At 41.3% G+C, this 22,354-nt stretch overlaps 1 protein-coding gene across 1 annotated transcript in view; it reads left to right on the top strand.

Moving 5' to 3' along the window:
* Positions 1–22,354, top strand: part of OPHN1 (oligophrenin 1) — a 629,793-nt gene that overhangs the window by 318,973 nt on the left and 288,466 nt on the right. The window contains exons 11-15 of the mRNA XM_081080828.1: positions 8,422–8,513; positions 15,069–15,147; positions 19,463–19,496; positions 20,026–20,088; positions 21,850–21,924. Coding sequence (XP_080936954.1) covers positions 8,422–8,513; positions 15,069–15,147; positions 19,463–19,496; positions 20,026–20,088; positions 21,850–21,924 — 343 coding nt within the window. The remainder of the gene's footprint in view (positions 1–8,421; positions 8,514–15,068; positions 15,148–19,462; positions 19,497–20,025; positions 20,089–21,849; positions 21,925–22,354) is intronic.

Raw genomic sequence — 22,354 nt, 5'->3', positions numbered from 1 at the left:
TACCTCATTGTTGTTTTGATTTACATCTCTCATACGATTAGTGACTTGGAGCATGTTTTCATATGTCTCTTGGCTTTCTGAATGTCCTCTTTTGAAAAGTGTCTATTTAGGTCCACTGCTCATTTTTTTTTTTTATTAAATCTTTATAGTTCAGATTATTACATTTGTTCCTCTTTTTTCCCCCATAACTCCCCTCCTCCCAGTTCCAGCCCCACCCTCCGCCCTCACTCCCCAAACACTGTCCTCATCCATAGGTGCACGATTTTTGTCCAGTCTCTTCCCGCATCTCCCACACCCCTTTCCCCCCAAGAATAGTCAGTCCATTCCCTTTCTATGTCCCTGATTCTATTATGATCACCAGATTATTTATTCACTTGATTCTTAGATTCACTTGTTGATAGATGCATGTTTGTTGTTCATAATTTGTATCTTTACCTTTTTCTTCTTCTTGCTCTTCTTAAAGGATACCTTTCAGCATTTCATATAATACTGGTTCGGTGGTGATGAACTCCTTTAGCTTTTTCTTATCTGTGAAGCTCTTTATCTGACCTTCAGTTCTGAATGATAGCTTTGCTGGATAAAGTAATCTTGGTTGTAGGTTCTTGGTATTCATCACTTTGAATATTTCTTGCCTTTCCCTTCTGAGCTGCAAAGTTTCTGTTGAGAAATCAGCTGACAGTCGTATGGGTGTTCCCTTGTAGGTAACTGAGTTTCTTTCTCTTGCTGCTTTTAAGATTCTCTCTTTGTCTTTTGCTCTTGGCATTTTAATTATGATGTGTCTTGGTGTGGTCCTCTTTGGATTCCTTTTGTTTGGGGCTCTCTGCGCTTCCTGGACCTGTAAGTCTATTTCTCTCACCAGGTGGGGGAAGTTTTCTGTCATTATTTCTTCAAATGGGTTTTCAATATCTTGCTCTCTCTCATCTTCTGGCACCCCTATAATTCTGATGTTGGTACGCTTGAAGCTGTCCCAGAGGCTCCTTACACTATCATCGTATTTTCGGATTCTTTTTTCATTTTGCTTTTCTGGTTGGGTGTTTTTTGCTTCTTCGCATTTCAAATCTTTGACTTGATTCTTGCGCTCCTCTGGTCTGCTGTTGGGAGTCTGTATAGTATTCGTTATTTCAGTCCATGTATGCTTAATTTCTAGTTGGTTCTTTATCATAACATCCAGGGTCTCATTAGATTTCTTGAGGATCTTACTACATTTATCGGCGGCTTCTAGACAGTTCTTAAGAGACCTTAAAAGTGTGGTTCTGAACTCAATATCCTCCATTGACAGTTTTGTCCTGTTTCTTTGTCTCTGCATTTTTTATGCTTTCTTGGTCACCCCCTAGTGTTCTTTGTGTGAAGTCTTGTTGTAGTTAAACCTTGATTTTTGTCGGCAATACCGGGGGTGATTTGACCTCCAGGCTAACTGGCTATGAGAGTCAGTTGTGTCTGCAGTGGGAGAGCTTCTGTGCTGGATCTCTAGGGCAGTGCTAATCTGGCGTTTGCCTGAGGCTATCTGGCAAATGGCTCTATGCAAGGCTTGGGCGGGGTGGGTCCCCAGGGATATATAGGGCGGGCCGGAGCAAGCAGTTATGGCTGCTCTCAGTTCTGTCCCTAGGGGCTCTGCCTCACAGAGTCCCAGCCACCACTGCAAACCTCGGAGAGAAAGTTGCCTTTGAGTTCTGACCGAAGCCAGACAGTCCTGCTTCTCCCGTTTGAGTCTGGGTCCCTAGAGACTTGCCCGGATCTGGATCTCAGAGTCCGAAACTCCCTCCCGATTGAAAACAACAACCACGCCCTCCACTTCCAGCCCGCTCCAAGTGCACTCCGCACCTTAGTATTTCACTTCAGCACTGCGCCTCCTCTGAGTCTGGGTATGATATTCTCTTTCCTCCTAATTGTAGAATTTCCTCTCAGCCAGCCTTCCTGTGGTTCTGGATGATGTCCGTTCCGTCTTTTAGTTGTTTTTTGAAGTGGTTGTTCGAGGCAGCAATCTCCCCACTGCTCATTTTTTCATTGGATTGTTTATCTTCCTTTTGTTAAGTTGTATGAGTTCCCTATAAATGTTGGAGATTAAACCCTTATCAGAGATAACATTGGCAAATATGTTCTCCCTTGCAGTGGGCTTTCTTGTTGTTTTGTTGATGGTTTCTTTTGCTGTGCAGAAGCTTTTCATTTTGATGTAGTCCCACTTGTTTATTTTCTCTTTAGTTTCCAATGCCCGAGGAGCAGTATCAGTGAAGAAATTGCTTTGACATATGTCTGAGATTTTGTTACCCTTGGATTCCTCTAGTATTCTTATGGTTTTCCCATCTAATGTTTAAGTCCTTTATCCATTTTGAGTTTATTTTTGTGTATGGTGTAAGTTGGTGGTCTAGTTTCATTTTTTTGCATGTATCTGTCCAATTTTCCCAACACCATTTATTGAAGAGACTGTCTTGACTCCATTGTATGTTCTTGACTCCTTTGTCAAATACTAATTGAGCATATTGGTTTGGGTCGATTTCTGGGTTCTCTGTTGTATTCCATTGATCTATATGTCTGTTCTTGTGCCAGTACCAGGCAGTTTTGAGAACAGTGGCTTTGTAATACAGCTTGATATCTGGTATTGAGATCCCACCTACTTTGTTCTTCTTTCTCAAGATTGCGACAGCTATTCGGGGTCTTTTTTTATTCCAGATGAATTTTTGGAGCGTTCGTTCTAGGTCTGTGAAATATTCCATTGGTATTTTAATGGGAAGTGCATTGAATTTATAGATTGCCTTGGGTAGTATGGACATTTTAATGATGTTGATTCTACCAATCCATGAACACGGTATGTTCTTCCATCTGATTATGTCTTCCTCTATCTCCTTTTTCAGTGTCCTGTACTTTTCTGAATAGAGGTCTTTTGCCTCTTTAGTTAAGTTTATTCCTAGGTATCTTAATTTTTTTTGGTGTGATGGTAAATGGGATTGCTTTTTTAGTCTCTCTTTCTGTAAGTTCACTATTGGTGTATAGAAATGCCATAGATTTCTTGGTGTTAATTTTGTATCCTGCTACATTGCTGAATTCATTTATCAAGTCTAATAGTTTTTTGATGGAGTCTTTCGGGTTTTTTATGTACAATATCATGTCATCTGCGAATAAGGACGGTTTTACTTCTTCTTTTCCAATTTGGATGCCTTTCATTCCTTCTTCTTGTCTAATTGCAATGGCTAATACTTCCAGTACTATGTCAAACAGGAGTGGTGAGAGTGGGCGTCCCTGTACTCCAGGATTTCTTAAGATAAAAGCTGATAGAGTGTTAATATGCTAAAGTAGTTCAATGTTTCCTTTTTTAAAAAAAATTATTTTTATTGATTGTAGAGAGAGGAAGGGAGAGGGATAGAGAGATAGAAACATTGATGAGAGAGAAACATTGATCGGCTGCCTCCTGCACTCCCCTCCTAGGAATACAGCCTACAATCAGGGCATGTGCCCTAACCAGGAATCAAACCATGACCTCCTGGTTCATAGGTCAACACTCAACCACTGAGCCACACCAGCTGGGCTCAATGTGTCCTTTAAATTGTCTCTCAGACAGGGTCTTAGTGATGATATTTATTTAAGTATTTTAATTCCTTACAAATTGACAAAGTGAAACAATGTGACTTGTTAGCATTGAAAGATGTGGTACATGAAGACCCAATTTAAGTAGAAAGGTAATTAGGTCAATTTTTCTCTATCGTGTTGCTTTGCATAGAAGATCTTGATTGTGTGGCTTGTCCATGGAAAATTAGAGAGGACTGAGATTTAGTCGCAGGCTGCCGAAAACTGCTTCTTTTGTTCTTTAACCACACATTTTGTTACTCTGCTTCGAATGTCAACTGGAGATGGGATGCAACTGTAATGAAGCGTACCAAATGGTATGAAGGTTTTTCAGAACCTTCATCCATGTTTTCTTATGGGCTTGTTACTCATTCATGACTTCAAAATTTTCCTTACTTTTCAGTCTTTCAATGCACTTTTAGATGTGATTCCAAAGTACTGAACTTGTTTCTTTTCTGTTAGAACTGAGCTGATGTACCTGACTGGCAAGTGCTTATAAGCAATACTGTCCTGCAGTGTTTTCTTTTTTTACATACACTAGAGGCCCAGTGCATGAAATTCGTGCATGGGGGCGGGGTTCCCTCAGCCCAGCCTGCACCCTCTCCAATCCAGGATCCCTCTCACAATCCAGGACTGCTGACTCCTAACTGCTCACCTGCCTGCCTGATTGCCCCTATTGGCCCCCCCTGCCAGCCTGATCAACTCTATCTGCCTCTGCCTGCGAGCCTGGGGGCCCAACTGGCCCCACCTGATAAACTGGTCGCCCCCAACTGCCCATCCTGGCCACCCCACATCCTGGTCCCCCCACATATCCTGCTGTGTTCAGTCTTTTAGTCGTCCCTAACTGTCCCCCCACCCACCAGCATGGTCGCCCCTTACTGCCCCCTGCCAGCCTGGTCACCTCTTACTGCCCCCCCTGCACGCTTGGTCGCCACCAACTGCCCCTCCCCTGCTGGCCTGGTCACCCCCAAGTGCCCCCACTGCTGGCCTGTTCACCCCCACCTGTCCCCCATGCCGGCTTGGTCACCCCTCACTGTCCCCCTCTGCCAGCCTGGTCTCCCCATGCAGCCTGCTGTTCAGTTGTTTGATCGTCCCTCACTAAGCCTCCTGGTGGCCTGATCGCCCCACACAGCCTGTTGTTCAGTCATTTGGCCACCCCTCACTGCCCCCTCTGCTGGCCTGGTCTCCCCACACATCCTGCTGTGTTCAGTCTTTTGGTCGTCCCTCACTAACCCCCCTGCCAGCCTGGTTGCCCCACGCAGCCTGTTGTTCAGTCATTTAGTTGCCCCTCACTGCCCCTCCTGCTGGCCTCATCACCCCACACAGCCTGCTGCTCCGTTGTTTGATCACCCCTCACTAACCCCCCTGCCAGCCTGGTTGCCCCACACAGCCTGTTCAGTCATCCGTTCGGTTGGTTTGTTTGTGATGGCTGCTTAGGATTTTATATAGATAGATTACTTTCCAAATCCTGGACTTGAAAGTTCCTTTCTTAGACAGTAAGCTCATTTAGGCCCTTTCTCTCCTGCTCAGAGGTGCCTAATGCAAAACTCAAGACAGAGGAAGTGGATTCCTCTTTCATTTCCTCTTAGCATATAAGAGCAAGCCCTCCTTTTAGTTTATCTTCCCCTATTCCCCTTTCATTGAGTGGCTGCTTGCAAAACCACAATCCTATCATAGCCTTAGTAGTTTTACTGTGGTATTCCTTATGGAATGGAAAGAGGAACATGGTTTTCCATTATGAAGGGAGGGGAGGTGGAAGTAATTACTTGAATTTCCCTCAATTATAGTTGGAAATGACTTCTTCTTGTCAGTTCTCTGACTTAGTTCCTATCATTAACTTGTGCTCCAGAAAGGCAAATAATATAAACAAATGAGACAATGATAATATCGTAAAAAACCACTGTGTATTGAATGTCTGCTGTGTGCCAGGTGCTGAATACTTTCCATCATGTGCCTCATTTACTCTCCCAGTAACACTGTGAGGTATGGTTAGCTGAATATGAAGATGGAGGAATTAGCCCTCTTTCTGACTATGGTACTCACCATTGTTCCCTATTATTTCAGCCTATCAACTTCCATTTGTGTTGTGCTGCTCACTTTACAGATCACTTTCTCAAAAACTGTTTTATAAGATATTCATCCTTTCCCTGTCAGATAGTTGTGCAAGAAGAAAAAGTGCTACCTTTTGAGTCTCAAGAACTGGTTTTAAATCCTAGCTGGCCTAGTACCATAGTTTTTTACTTATTACTAGTGGCCTGGTCCACGAAATTCATGCACTCAGGCAGGGGGATCCCCCAGCCTTGCCTGTGCCCTGTCACAGTGCAGGGGCCCCAGGATTCATTGCCCCAAAGAGGTAGGCCCCGCCCATCCATCCGTGGCTCCTCAATGGATTTCCCCAAAGAGGTAGGCCGAAGCTGGCGGATGCCTATGAACCCCCGGGGGCAGGTCATGGGGGAGGCCTGCGGACCCCTGGGGGCAGTCCAGCAGTGGAGGCCTCCCTCTGTGCATGCCTGCCCAACTCCCAGCTCAGGCGTGCAAAGACAAAGGCCTCTGCCACTGCCCTGCCCCCAGGCCGGGCCTGCGGCAGAGGCCTTCATCTTCATGTGCCTGCCTAACCCCTGCCATGGCCCGGGCCCCTGTCCGTGGTGCTGCAAGGTCCCACTTACCCACGTTTGCTGTGCATGCCCCTGCTGAGTGGTCGTGACGTTGCAGCATCCTGGACAATTTGCATATTCCTCTATTATTAGTATAGATTTATTTATTTATTTATGTATGTATGTATGTATGTATGTATTTATTTATTTATTGTAGTCCTCACCTGAGGATATGTTTTTTATTGATTTGAAAGTGAAAGGAAGGAGAGAGAGAGAGTAAGAGAGAAAGAGGAAGAGGGAAAAAAGAAGAAGAGAGAGAGAGAAGCATCAATGTGAGAGAGGAACATGGAACCTGACAGGGATTGAACCCACAACATGGATATGTGCCCTGACTCAGAATTGAACCCGTCACCTTTTGGTGCATGAGACGATGTTCCAACTAACTGAGCCATGCTGGCCAGGGTAGCATAGAAACTTTTTGATCTTGAATATATTACTTTTTGCTTGGTATCATTTGTCTTCTTAGAAAAATAGCAAGGATGATAATGTAGTAAACATTTATTGAGTGCTGTTTATTATGTACTAGAGATATAAAGATAAATAAAACATTGCCCACATTCTTGAGGATTTCTCAGTCAAGTAGGGAAATCATTCATGAAAACATAAAGCTTTAATATAATGTTGAAAACATATAATGGCAATGTATGTGATTTGGGAAGGATTTTAGAGGAAATGAAACTAAATTGCATGTTGTAGAACCAGTAAGAGTTTAGCTAGGCAAATAATATACATAATCATTTTAGGTGGAGGAAACAGTATATGCAAAGTTATGGAGTCACGAAAGAGCATGATTCATGTATGAAATAAGAGTAGTTTTACACTGATGGGGGTGGTTGCAGGGGAACCTGGAGTGGAGGGCAAGACGTAGGCCCCTGAGCTGTGATGCCACTGAATGCGAGGGAATTCAGAATTTAAAGTGGGAGGGTGCGTACATAATGCAGTTGTTAATCACTCTCATCTTGAGCAACTAACAATGCTTGATATTCTAAGTGTTGGGACAGGGAAGGCAGATTGAATGATGAATTTAGAGTTGAGTTTGCATAGTGCAGGAGCAGCAGAAGAATAGGCTTTTGGTGGTTGAGTGTGTCAATGAGAGAAAATAATTGGATTATCAGCTGTGCTGGCTAGTTTAGATCGTACAGTGCTTAGGTATAGACCTAGCATTTGGGAAGTGTTTCTGAATTTGAGACAGTAAGGTGGGTAATATTAATCTCATTTAATACTGGTAGACTGTGGAGTTAAGATTCAGAGAGTGAAAATTATTTGCCCTGGGTCATATACCAGTAGCTAGTAAATGGCTTAACTGAGACAAGATCCCAGGTTTTAAGCTTCTTAGTTTATTGCCATTTTCACTATACCAACATGGGTGACTTTGGGTAAGCCATTTTACTTCTCTGAGCTTCCTCCAAGGATTATGGAGAAAGTTGGTTTATGAATACCTAGTGTAATATATGGCACCTAGTAGGGGATTAATAATTGTTACTTCTCTTAACTATACTACATTGTGTCTGTTGAAATAATAGAGGAAAACTTAATAGTGTGGGACTGGGGAATTTTAATCTGTGGAGAAGGTAGATTTCATTGGCCTTATTAAGTGCCTACAAGACTAAGGAGGGCCAAACCATTCTGCACATACGAAATACCAAATGCTACCTTAACTAATACACACATTGAATTATTTTCCTTACTCCTACCCTATCTTTGGAGTCATTGCTTTTGGAAGCCCTGTCATCCTCAAGAGTCTAGAAGTGAGGAAATGTTTGTCTCCCCCCTCCTCCATCAGCCGCTTTAATGGAAGGAGAGTTTCAGAAAACCACTTAATAATAGCAATCTCCCTACCTAGACATGTAATGAAAAGTTTATTTTGGACACTTAATGTGATTTTGGGCAGCCTATTTCTCCTTCACTCCCCTTACATGATGTGAAATGAGCTTCCTATTTAATCTAGTGCACTTGGAAAAGAGTGATGGCCCACTCTGAATATAATTTTCTTTTCATCTCAGCCATTTATTGATTTTTGCAGCAGGGAGAAACCATCTGCCATCTTGCTGCAACTACTGTCTGAAGGGACAAAGGCTCTCAGTGAAGCTATATATTGCTCCTGTTGTCCTGACAGATGCCTTCCAAGTGACAACGAAGGACACTACAGGGTGCAGAAGTTTTGCACGTTTTTCCCCAAAATTGACTATTAATTCTTCTCTTCTATCAGGGGCCCTTGGATTTAACCCTGAAGTACTGCGTGAGAAGGAAGACAGAGTCTATTGACAAGAGGTTCTGTTTTGATATAGAAACTAATGAAAGGTAAGCTGTGCTGGTGTGAATTAACAATGTCCCATGTACTGTGCTGAGCCTGGGTATATCTTTTCCTCTGTCATCTCTTGTTGATGAAAATGAGCAAATCTATTCATGACATTATTGTCTTGGCTCTTCTGGCTACCCTTCACAGGGATCCCTGTTAGACCTGGCCCAGTGTTGGTTCTCTCTATGCAAACTTCAGTCTGCTTTGCCTCACTTGCTCTAGGCAGAAAAAGTCATTCCTAGGATTTAATTTGCTATCATATATGCAAAAGGTCAGTGTTTGATGATGTTGCAAAAAGGACAAGATAACAAAACTCATTCTTTTTAAAATCTCCTAATATCCTATATAATAAAAGGCTAATATGCAAATCGACAAAACTATGGAACGACCGGTCGCTATGATGCACACTGACCACCAGGGGGCAGACGCTGAACGCAGGAGCTGCCCCCTGTTGGTCAATGTGCTCCCACAGGGTGAGTGCTGCTCAGCTAGAAGCTGGGCTCATGGCTGGCGAGTGCAGTGGCAGTGGCGGGAGCCTCTGCTGCCTCTGCAGCAGCACTAAGGATGTCCGACTGCCTGCTTAACACATTAAGCACCATGTCACTTACTGTACTTTCTGTCCAGACCTCGTCAGTCACTAATGACTGACAGTATACTTTTCATTCAGGCCACGTCAGTCACTGTTGACTGACGATATACAATTTAAAAAATTATATTCTTCTATTAATAAATTTTAAATAATTTGGAGATCATAAAAGAATGTACCTAAATATTACTTGTTACCAAAAAAAAATTTTTTTAATGAATATTATTAAAACACGGTATACACAAAAATCGTTGTCCTGTGCAGGTTTCATAGAATGTTATAACTTGTTTTGTCAACTTTCTGGCAATATCTCATTCAAATCGTGCTGCATTGTCTTCGTAGAATTTTTCACAATATCTTTGAACTTTAGACAGTCTTCCAGTTTTTTGTTACAGTTTGTGACAAGATATTTGAGGTATATTTACAGTATTGCTACTTGGAATTTCTTCATCCCGACAATTCGTTACATGGACAGCTAATTTCTCCCGAAATTCTGTGATACTCATATTCTTCTTGCTAATATTTTTAAGTAAAACACGAGCATTGAGAACAGCAGTATTTAGTAGGAGCTCAAAGACTAGCTTTTTATACCATTTCATGGATTTTCATAACGGATTATTATAGGCACGCATTTGATCAGATATGTCAACTGCTGCTTTTCCTGCATTATAATCCACTACAATTTTTGCTTTCAAGTAGTGACCTGATCTATTTTCAACATTCATCATCTCTGATGTATGTTTTGTTGAATGAAGTAAGATGTCCCACTTATCTTTCCATTTTAAAATGGTTATTCCTTTTTTGTTCTCTTTTACTATAATTTCTCCCCGTTTTAATTTCTTTGATGTTACTTCATGAGGATTTCCCCGTTGATTTGAACATAATGTTCCTACTAAATGAGTATTATTATCGAGTAATTTATATGCTAAATCTAAACTTGTGTACCAGTTGTCTGTGTACGTGTGTTCCTTACTGAATACATCTCTACAAAGAGACATTACAACATTAGTTGGTGTTGTATTTTCTTTTTCTAAACTTTTCTCTAAACTTTTATACACGAAAAGCATACGTGTACCCAGATCCACAGCACAACTTAAATAATGTAATACCATATTTGTGGCATTTTTGTTTTATATATTGCCTAAGTATTATGCAGCCATGACATGGTATCAAAGATTCATCAATACGTATAGCTTCAGATGGATCATAATATTTTTTTAAATTTATTTCCATGTTATCTATTAGTTGTTGTATTTTGCATAAACGATTGGAAACATCTATCTTCCTATTGTCTGAAAAATGCAGAATTCATAATTCATATTTCAAATCTATTTCTTGACATTATTTTTGGGGGAAAGTTTGCATAGATGCAGGATCATGGGACCAGTATAAACATAAAGATGATAGTCTAACTAGTCCCATCCATAGAATCAACCCAAAAAATCTTTTCATTTCATTTCTGTTTGTCACAGTCCACTTACACAAACGCTGCGAGTTTTCAACCCCTAGTTTTTGCGACGCATATAACTTTGTTTGTTTGGCGATATCCTCAAACAATTCGTTAGGCACAAACAGTTCATAAGAATTCTCTACTGTTGCCCATGACTTTACATTCAAGTCTTCAATCCTAAAGCCAGACAGATAGGTGAAAGGCATAATCCTTGGTTGATTACCTCTCGGATCACGCCATTCTTCAAAGTCCTCATCCTCATCCTCTGATGATGAAAAAGCACGACTCTACGACATTTTTTGGGGAAACTAATTTCACTTGAATCGCTTTCACATGCTTCTTCTACTGACATTGTCACTGTTATGGGTAAAGAAAAAAATTTTAAACTGCATTGGAACACGAACCACAGACAACTGACTGAAGAGAAAGCATTTCTAAAAGAAAACAGAGTACAGATTGCAATAAATACATACAAGAAATATATCTGAAGATATACATGCAGTCTTTTCACAACCTTACATAAATCTCCAGCCACCAGCATATCGGTGAAATCGGATACCATGGGCTAAACGGAAAGGATGACAAAACAGGCTTGACGTTTAACGTGTTAAGCCATCAGTTGGACATCCCCTGAGGGCTCCTGGACTGCAAGAGGGCAAAGGCCGGGCTGAGGGGACCCTCCCCCCCGCCCCCAGTGCACAAATTTTGTGCACCGGGCCTCTAGTAACATATAAGAACAAGTGAATTGGAACACATTTTTAAAAATATATATGTTTTTATTGATTTTACAGAGAGGAAGGGAGAGGGAGAGAGAGATAGAAACAACAATGATGAAAGAGAAGAGTCAATTGGCTGTCCCCCTCTTGGCATGTGCCCTGACCAGGAATCAAACCAGCTACCTCTCGGTGAATTTCTCGATGCTCAATCACTGAGCTATATTGACTGGGCTGGACGACATTTTACATAGGAGCTAGATGCGATGGAGGGTTATAGTAGTACTGGGGAGTAATATTTTCTTCCATTTGGTGCAAACATCATACAGACTTTCCCTACTTTGCAGATATTATGTAAAGTGGAAATAGTTTGATTATCAACTTTCTGATTTCAGCCAAGGCTTACAAACTTTGGACTTGGTTTCACTTGTTTCTCTCTGGTGCCCTCTTTTTTTTTTTTTTTTCCTGACCTGAGGACATTTTGTAAGAGGGGAATTTAACCTTTAAATTTTAAAATGAGAGCATTTGGAATTACTTTGGATAAACACATGTTATGTAGGTGGGAGATTGATCCAAATTTCAGTGAATAAATAGGCTTCTATATTTTATTTCAGTCTGTTGCTTCTATGGAGTAGGTAATGAGTAATAGAATATAATTTAACAAACTGATCATATTACTACAAAGGAACCTGGAGTTTCAATTACAATAATATTATATGAACAAAACTTTCAGTGACTGGATTCATAAAGATTAGTCTAAGAGATCAGGGCTTTTTTGGTCTGGGAATAAGTTACTACTGGTCAGTTTCCCTATTTTAAATTTCTGTGTGTGAACCAAGATAATTTTTGGGGGGTTAATAATGGATAGTCCTAATCAAAGATGACTGTGATAGTAAATATAGTTACTAGTAACCATGATTCTGTCACTCATGTTCCCCAAAGCTACTGGCCCAGTAGGAAGGGAAAAATGACTTTTGGCTATGGCTTTCCTTTCATGAACCTTTACTGTTTCTGGCTTTACAGCATGAAGGTGCTTAAAATAAAAAAAAATTTTCTGGCATTAGTTTTATTCTAATTACCTTTTTAGCCTAAATTGGGAGCTAAGTATTTGCAGATAATATTCCCATGGACCCAAGCAGTTACAAATAATTTGGCTCTGAGGTTAGAAGCTGAGGACAATTCATATATATGTATCTTGCACCTCGTGCTATGTATCACTCATGGTAGATAATAAATTTGGTGTTCATTTTTTAATCTATTTTTTTCATACCCTGGATTTCTGAGACTAGAACCCAGGAGTTAAAGTTTCAATGTGTCTATAATTTTTGTTACCACATATTGGGCACTTTAAAAAAAACATTCTCTTATTTAATCTCAAATCAAAGTCGCATAGTAGCAAGGCTGAGCTCACACCCTGGTCTGTAGGTCTCCAAAGCCTATGTTCTTTTTAACTTTATTCCATTCTGTATTGTAAGCAAAATACCTGTGCTGTGAAATAGAAGGTCAGTGATAACATTGAACAGGTGCTGAGGTTCCTCTGCACATGTGGAGTTTTCTGAGAGATGTGAAGTCTTTCCTGGCTAGTCATTCTGCTCTAAGGAACAAAATCGGGCTGCCCAGCAGGCAGCAGACACCCTGCAGTACAGAGCAAAGGAGGTTTTCAGTCTTTTTTAAATATATTTCAGGAATATAGGATAGCTTTTTATTTGAAGCCACAAGCTCATAGCCCATCAGAGCTTGAATGGCAGTTATAATAATAATAATAATAATAATAATAATAATAATAACAACAACAACAACAACAATAACAGCAGCAGCAGCAACACAAATGCTGACATTTGCTGAATACCTCCTATGTGCCAAGCACTGTTCTCAGCCCTTTAAGTGATAATGTCCTTTAGTCCTCACCACAGTTACATGAGGTAGGGGGTATTATTATCCCAATTTTACAAAAGAAAACAAGGACACAGATAGAAAGTAAGTAAGTCAGATTATATAACTGGAAAATGGTAGAGCCAGGATCTAAATCCAGGCATTCTACTTTCCAAGCTCGCACTCTTAATTACTACACTCTTCTGCAGATATTCTGTGTATGCCTTTTTGTTCCAGATGGGTCACTGAGACCTCAGGGAGGGCAAAGGATTTATCTTAGGTCAGAATAGAAAACCCTGGACTAGAAGTCAGTACTCTATACTTTGTCATTCTATTCCTAAACAGTATTGTTCTTTGAATTTGACTTTCTGTAGCACTTAAAAATCTCTAAATGCTTCCTGAATAGTACTTTTTTATTCAGCTTCTCTGTAAAGTGAAGCAAGGACACAAACTGGCTTTTGTATTTCCCAGTTAGGGAAGCTCAGTTTCAGAATGGTTTTAATGTCATATCTAGTCCTCAGTTTCTGCTTTTCTGTTGGTTGCCCATTTTCTTCTTTTCCTTCTTTCTGGCTGCAGGATTCAGTTACATAGCTGCTTCTGCAAAGATTTCTAGATTTTCTAGCCCCATAAAATATATCCAAAAGGTTGGGTGTTTCTAAGAGAAGGGTAGATGTGAAAGAATTCACTATCCAAAGCCAAGTCCTGGTTTTCAATTGATTCTTGCTTAAAGATGATTTAAGAGTGTTCTTTTTAAAGGAGCACTTTAATGATGTAAGAGGTAGAAGGGCAGGTAGAACAGGAATCCCATGATATCAGGACTAGAAAGCACCTCCCAACTTGTGTGTTTCAACAATCTTATGGATAATGAAACAGGCCCACAGAGGCCCAGTGACTTTTGCAAGGTCTCTCATCATTGTTCTTATCATTTCATGACTTGAGAGAGGTCTCATATTATACAAGTAGTGAGAGGAGCAAGCTTCTCATAATGGCACAGTGAGGTAAAGAATGCAAGGAGACTTTATGCTTGTAATAATATGGTCAATCCCAAATTTCCAATTTGTTTTGTTTTTTGAAGGTTGAAAAAGATAATACACAATATAACAACTTGGGATATCTCTGGGTATAGGTAGCCTGCAAGTAAATAAAATAAAATTGGTATTGAGGCCCTCTGCCATGATGAAGAGGCCTTATAGTGTAATGGTTAAGGAAGAACATGGCTACTAAGCCAGAATTACTAAATTCAAATTCTGGTCTACTACACTTACCCAATATGTTAACTTAGGTAACCTCTCTATTCCTCAGTTACTGCTCCTATAAAATAGGATTTAAACAAAAGCCGTCTGTAGTACCTGCTTTATGGGCTTCCTGGGTAGATTAAATAAATTAATGCCTATAAAGTGCTTAGAACAGAACCTGGTACCTAGTGAGCACTTAGTAACTCTTAGTTATTATTAGTCATAAGATTGCTTAAGTTAGCCACTGTGCATGTTGTGCCAATTGGAAATTCTCCTGGGCATCCTAGGTGGTGGAAGTAGCAAAGCCACTTTTCTGAGATGAATGTGCCCAGAATGAACATGCTCACCCCTTTAGCTCAGACCAAATGGCTGGCTTCTGAGAGGGGAGGGAGAGCCTCAGTTTGGCTCAAACAGTATAAGGCCAATTTAAGTGTATATTATGGTGAGGTGTCCTGGCATCTGACCTCCTATTTTCTTGCCCAACCCTAGCCAAGGTAGCCCCTCCCTCAGGGTTCCCAAAGTTACTTTTCTCTAAATATTCTCTTGTTTTCTGAGTAAAACAGACTTTGAAAAATTTGAGTTCTGTATGCCTGTGCCTACTCAGTGTGACACTTCCCGGGGCTGAGGGGGGCCTTAGATCACAAGACTCCATTCTCTTAGATGAGTTTTTTGCTTTCAACTTCTCATTTTTCTTTCCTTAGGCCAGGAACCATCACTCTGCAGGCCCTTTCAGAAGCTAATAGAAGGCTATGGATGGAGGCCATGGATGGGAAAGAGCCAGTAAGTTACCTCAGACACTGGTGATACCTCTGCAGCATAGTCCAGTGTGTGAGTGCCCTCTAGTGGTAGGATAGGTAAAGGGTAATAGATCCATCTCACTCAAATTTTTTAGAGCCAGAAGGAATTTTGTTGATTCACCATCTCTTGTTTAACAAGTAAGGCAAGTTAACAACAAATTGATAGTTCTCTCTCTCCCTCCTTCCCCCCTCCTCCTCCTCCTCCTCCTCCTCCTCCTCCTCCTCCTCCTCCTTCTCCTCCTCCTCCTTCTCCTCCTCCTTCTCCTCCTCCTTCTCCTCCTCCTCCTCCTCCTCCTCCTCCTCCTCCTCCTCCTCCTCCTCCTCCTCCTCCTCCTCCTTCTTCTTTCTTCCCCACCCCTCTAAAACCCATAAATTAAAAAACAACAGTAAGGTGAGGAACTTCTCTAGGACCACCCTCACAGAAGACATCAAAGGTGGGCCTAGAATCCAGAGCCCATAGATTCTAGCTCCAGTTTTACATTATGCAGCTGTACCTACAAGATCTTCGTAAAGAAAACTAAGCCTTTTATATTTTATATAATTAATATATGTTCATATAGAAAGACTAAATATAATTGGCATGGATGTGAACAAGCATTTGTTAAGATTTTATTCAAAATTGTTTTGCTGCCCCTTCTTACTCTCGGAAGTCAGTTTATTATCTTTAAGGACACATCTAGTGGAGGAGATCACATTGCCATCCTGTATGCCAAGATGTACCACTCTATTTAGAAACTTCTTGCACAGGAGGACAGTGTCTTTAAAAGGGTTAGTGCTTATCCTATAAAGACCAATATGAACAGTAATAAATGATTGAAAAGCATTTTCTCTTTTCAGTATCTTTCCAGTAGGTTTCTTCTGGTAACATATGAAATAATATCAGCTTCATAATGTTGGAATATGAAAGGTTTAGATTTGGATCATGGTTCTGCCAGTCAGTGGTTGTGTAAACTTGAGCAAGTGATTTCATCTATCTGAGAATCAGTTTTTTTCTCTTTAGTAAAATGGCTTTAATAATCTCTTTTTTACATACCTCACAGGGTTGCTTTAAAATTCAAATGAAATCCAGTCTGTCAACCATAATGTGATATTTTAGTGTTAGGTGCTTTTAACTAGTCTGAAGTGTGGGTGTAAAGCTACTGAGATTCAACAATATTTGGATATAGTCAAATCTCCTTGCTTTATTCACCTTACTAAGAGGGGAAATGTATTCCAGGGTTTTCTTTCTCTGTCTTTAGTGCCCTGGAATCTAAACAGGAGTGCACAGATCCCAAATTGCATTTATAGCAACCAAAAAGATAGCTGTAAATATGAAGTGATTTGAGAAGTGCTATCCAGAAAGTAGTCCAGGACCTGTCCTCTCTCCTTCCCCTCCAAGAAATCTGGAGCTTAACTATTACATGTCTATGGTGTTTCTCTAGGAGGATGCTAGGAGGCTTAGCAAGGCATTTTCCTCTTGAATCTCTCTCCTGAAACTGTTCTCTCCTTAGGTTTTAAAGATCGAAGGATACGGAAGGGTTTTTGTGGAGAATAATGCTAGAACATGGGCCCACTGAGTGGACCTTTTACCAGCTTGATTATGGCAGACTTAATACAAATATATTGTTTATCTAAGTGGAAGCAAGGGCCAGCATGGAAACCTCTCTCATTCAAATACTCATGGGTATATATGCATATGCAAAAATTTTCCTTTTAAAAGAAAAGATTGTTACAGCAGACTCTAACAGATGGCATACAGAGAGCTAATTTCCTGTAGCCTCACATTGCTAATGTCCTTGCTGCTTTACTTAACATACCAATCTACTAATCTTACACATGTTTTGCATGCTTTGCTTAAAGCAGAGGTGAGGAACCTTTTTTTAATATATATATTTTTTATTGATTAAGTTATTACATATGTGTCTTTATCCCCACGTTATCCCCCTATCCCCCTGCTCATGCCCTCACCCCCCTGTTTTCTGTGTCCATTGGTTAGGCCTATATGCTTGCATATAAGTCCTTTAGTTGATCTCTCCCCCTTACCCCCACCCTCCCCTACCATCCCTCCAAGGCCCGACAGTCCAATCAATGCCTCTCTGTCTCTGGATCTGTCCATGTTCATCAGTTTATGTTGTTCATTATATTCCACAAATGAGTGAGATCATGTGGTATTTATCCTTCTCTGACTGGCTTATTTCACTTAGCATAATGCTCTCCAGTGCCATCCATGCTATGGCAAATGGTAAGAATTCCTTCTTTTTTATAGCAGCGTAGTATTCCATTGTGTAGATGTACCACAGTTTTCTAATCCATTCATCTGTTGATGGGCACTTAGGCTGTTTCCAAATCTTAGCTATGGTAAATTGTGCTGCTATGAACATAGGGATGCATATATCCTTTCTGATTGGTGTTTCTGGTTTCTTGGTATATATTCCTAGAAGTGGGAACACTGGGTCAAATGGAAGTTCCATTTTTAACTTTTTGAGGAAACTGCATACTGTTTCCCACAGTGGCTGCACCAGTGGAGAACATTCCCACCAGCAGTCCGGGAGGGTTCCTTTTTCTCCCCATCCTCTGTAGCACTTGTCGTTTGTTGATTTGTTGATGATAGCCATTCTGACTGGTATGAGGTGGTACCTCATTATTGTTTTGATTTGCATCTCTTGGGTGATTAGTGACTCTGAGCCATATGGCTCTTGGCTTTCTGAATGTCCTCTTTTGAAAAGTGTATATTTAGGTACCTCGTTGTTTTGATTTGCATCTCTTGGATGATTAGTGACTTTGAACATTTTTTCATATGTCTCTTTGCTTTCTGAATGTCCTCTTTTGAAAAGTGTCTATTTAGGTCCTTTGCCCATTTTTTGATTGTATTTTTTTATCTTCCTTTTGTTAAGTTGTAAGAGTTCCCTATAAATGTTAGAGATTAAACCCTTATCAGTATTAACATTGGCAAATATGTTCTCCCATGCAGTGGGGGTTCTTGTTCTGCCAAGGGCCATTTGGATATTTATAATATTACTTGAGGCCCAGTGCATGAATTCATGCACGGGTGGGGTCCGGCCAACCCAGCCCTGATCAGGGTGGATTGGGGACCAGCCTGTCAGAAGGAGGAGACAGCAGGAGATTGGCCGGACAACCCTGTCCTTGATCTGGGTGGCGGGGGCTGATCTGGGGTGGGGTCAGGGAGGGGGAGGGGCTGCAGGAGGTTGGCTATCCAGCCTCTCCCCCTACTGGGGTTGGGGGGCTGGTCAGGGGTAGGGCTGGCTGGGGAGAGGGGCTGTGGGCTGATCAGGGTGGTGGGGCCCATCGGGGGCAGGGCTGGCGGGGAGGGGGGGAAGAGCCATGGGAGGGTGGGCCGGCTGCCCCACCATCAGTCTGCATGGGAGAGTCCGATCAGGGGTGGGGCCTGCCAGGGTAAGGGTCCGAGGGGGGTTGGATGGCTGGCCCCGCCCCCTGATGGGGCCAGTTTGCTGACCACCGTGGGCGTCATAGTGACCAGTCATTCCAGTCGTTACGGCGTTCCAGTTGCTGGCTGTATATATATATATATATATATATATATATATATATATATATATATATATATATATTTGCAGGACATACAAACTTGTCAACTTAAAATTAGCCTGTTATATTTGGCCAAACCTTTAATTAACTCACCCCTAATGTCTTGGCAGGGCCAGACCAAATGATTTTGTGGGCCCCATATGGCCGGTAGGCTTGAAGGAACATCTCCAATTCTGATCATTTTAGATATGTGAATTTTGAAGTCTAGAGGATGAAAAGGACATGCCCTAGATTTCATTATGAGGAAGAAACAGAACCAGGGCTAGACTCTGGTCTTTTTATAGCTATTAAAATGTATACTTCAAGATGATGCAGAAAAATCCTGGTCAGTTTATGGATCTCTTTCAGTTGAACACTTGTCTTCCCAAAGAGAAACACCTATTAACCAGTCTTGGGGGACAGGGAGGTTGGTATTGGGAATGTTTACATTTTACCATCACATGCTCATTATCCAGGTATGCATGAGAAATCCACTTCCTTTCTCTTATGCTCTCTTGCTCCATTGGAAAAACCCTCCAAGCTTTACCTAAGTAAATGTCTAAGAGGGCCATAACTTTAGTTGCAGTGAGCAGTGTGAAATCCAATGTAATCTTCAGGGATTATTTCAGCTGTTTCCTGAAGATCTAGACAAAGATGATTATGTTTAGCACACTTTTCCTTCTTGTTAGAGTTGTTAATGGTTTTGATTTAATTTTATTTGCCTATAGTGATTCACAATAGCCATAGATCTTTCTGTTTCTCTTCTTTTGTAGATCTACCACAGCCCCATTACAAAACAGGAAGAAAGTGAGTCAAATTTCTGATCTACTGATGTTATAAACTGCCAGCTGTCTTATTCATAATAAATGCTGTCGCCAATGATATGTAATATTGATGCAAGTGTGTGTGTTTATGGATGCCACTGTGTGGAATGATATTCATACCTATTTTGAAAAAAAAAAGTGTCCATTGAGGAAGTTACTTTATCTTAGTTTATGTTGGGAATAGCAGTAGTGATATAAAGAAACACATTATATCCTTCTTGTTCTAGACACATATAGAAATTGTGTGCATTTCCAGTATAACATTTCACATTTGTTGTTCATGCCTAAAGCAGACATAATGCAGAAGGCTAAGTAAAAGCATTTTGTGTTATAAAGAGTAAAAACTCTAACCCCCCACCCATGCAAAGGACCTTTTCAGTTAAGGGTGATTGGATATGACCAATCAAACCCCTAGTTCTCTCTCTGCAGTCTCTTAGCATGATAACTGAATGCTTGGTAGGTGAAGCTTGTGTACATCAACATCTAACTCTGCTTTCCTTTGCTTGAAACAGTGGAGCTGAATGAAGTGGGCTTCAAGTTTGTTAGAAAGTGCATCAATGTCATTGAGACAAAAGGTAAGGTAATGAACCATAGGCTTGGCATTGTTTGAATATAGCCAATGTGAATTTATCCTGGGGCAATTTCTCAAAAGTAGCAATAATGTAATCAATTGTTCAGGACCCATTTCTGGAATAAACACTGTTTATAAACACTCAACACTAGACACAATTTGTATAATTTTGGTGATTTCCAAACCAGTGGTACACAAACATATTTGGAGAATTTGGGCTTCTGGCTTTTTTAAGAGAAATAGCTTTAAATAGCTTTTTAAAAGTATTCCTAAATACTACCTGGCACTCCTCAAGTAGTATTGTGATGATAGTCCTAAATAAACAAGAGTTCAGTTTGTGCCAGAATAGATATTGGTTTAGAAATTGATGGATGCAAAACCAAATTCAGACAAATGTGGAATAAACATTTTTCCAGGTTGATGATATTCTCAAGTTTCTCTCTAATAATATTTTGAAACTAGAGGTCTGGTGCATGAAATTCATGCACTGGGGGGGGGGGGGGGCGGGGGAAGAGGTGTGTCCCTCAGCCCAGCCTGTGCGCTCTCACAGTCCAGGAGCCCCACAATCAATCGCCCCAAAGAGGTAGGCCCTGCTCACCTGCCCAGGGCTTCGTGATGGATCGCCCCCATAGAGGGAGTCCCCGCCCACCCACCCCAGCACCAATGTGGGGTAGCCTGGTCCTCCCTCTTTGGGACCGTCAATTGCAGCCCACAGAGGGAGGCCCCATCCACCCACCACAGCTCACCAGTCAGTGCCCTGGGCTTCCCTCTGTGGGGCAATCATGTGATTGATCCCGCCTTCGCAGAGTGAGCCCCACCCACCCGCCACAGCTTGCTAATCAGTGGCCTGGGCCTCCCTCTCTGGGGCGATTGTGAAGCCTCCTGATTGATTGATCACCCCACTGGCTGGTGGCCTGAGCCTCCCTCTCCAGGGCAATCCTGCAATTAATCGCACCCCCACAGAGGGAGGCCCCGCCCACCCACCGAAGCCTGCAGGCCAGTGGCTTGAGACTCCCTCTTTGGGGCGATCATGGAGCTCCCTGATTGATCGATAGTGCTGCCAGCCTGTGGCCTGGACCTCCCTCTGCAGGGCGATCATGGGGCGATGGCCCGGCCCCTGACCAATCGCATTGCATCCACCTTGGCTGTCCTGGCGCCAGTGGGTGTCATAGCGTGGTCGTCCAGAAGGTCGTCCGGATGGTCTTTCTGCTGTTCATTCATTTGGTCGATTCGCATATTATGCTTTTATTATTATAGATGGGCCAGTGTACTGTATGAGCAGTCTATTTTTTTCTTTGAAATGTTGCTTCAGTCCTCTCCATGCACAAAATGGCCTTTTATTTTTCATCTACCATACTCCAATCCTCTCTTCCTTTCTATCACTGCTCAGGAATATCTTGAAGGTTGATATTGTTTTTTTGTGTGTTTTTTTAAAATTAGATCCTAGCTCCTTTCCAAGATGGTAGCATCATTCTCAGTCTTCTGCTGCTACCCACCTAAGCATATTATTCTCTTTACTATAGAGTGTGTTCACTTCTGTTCAGATTAATGAGGGCTTGGTACAATCCAAATGAAAGTATGAAGTATGGAGAGATGCTTCAGGACTGTTCCCCTATTGCAGGGGAGGGCTGGAGAGCTTGGAGAGAATAGGTTAACCCTTTTATGTTTGAACTGACTCCAGTGTGTAAGTACCTACTTTTTTTACCCTGAGGTAAATGAAAACTCTAGCTGTATAAACAAATCTGACCTGATTTTCTTTCCCTAGGGATCAAGACAGAGGGATTGTACCGAACCGTGGGCAGCAATATTCAAGTTCAGAAGCTGCTAAATGCCTTTTTTGGTAACAATTTTAATTTCATAATTCTTATTTGCTGTTGTTTATGTATTAGGAAGTGTGACTCAGAAAAAGGAGACATTACTAAATAAGGTTGTAGAATTTTAAAAAAAAAGTAGATATTTCCAAAGGTAAAATGTACACATATCTTTCTACCTTGGGTCAGAGACAATCTTGCCTTGGAAGAAATGACTGGCATCTCTCCTTCCTCATATTTTATTTACTCCTCAAACCCTTTGCAATTTGGCTTCTTCATCAGCCTCTACACTAGAACTACTCCGACCAGGCTTAAAAGGTATATTATGTTTGGATTCCACTCTCTTTTTGCGTGTGTGTGTGTGTGTATCTATTTTAAGTTTTTGGTTTGTGGTTACCATGAGATTCATATATAACAACCTAAGTATATAGCAGTTTATTTTAAGTTGATTGTTGCTTA

The sequence above is a fragment of the Myotis nattereri genome (assembly GCF_964212035.1).
Source record: "Myotis nattereri genome assembly, chromosome: X".
NCBI classification, from domain to species: domain Eukaryota; kingdom Metazoa; phylum Chordata; class Mammalia; order Chiroptera; family Vespertilionidae; genus Myotis; species Myotis nattereri.
The sequence above is the reverse complement of the archived record's forward strand: the minus strand, read 5'-3'. Positions and strand labels throughout refer to the sequence as shown.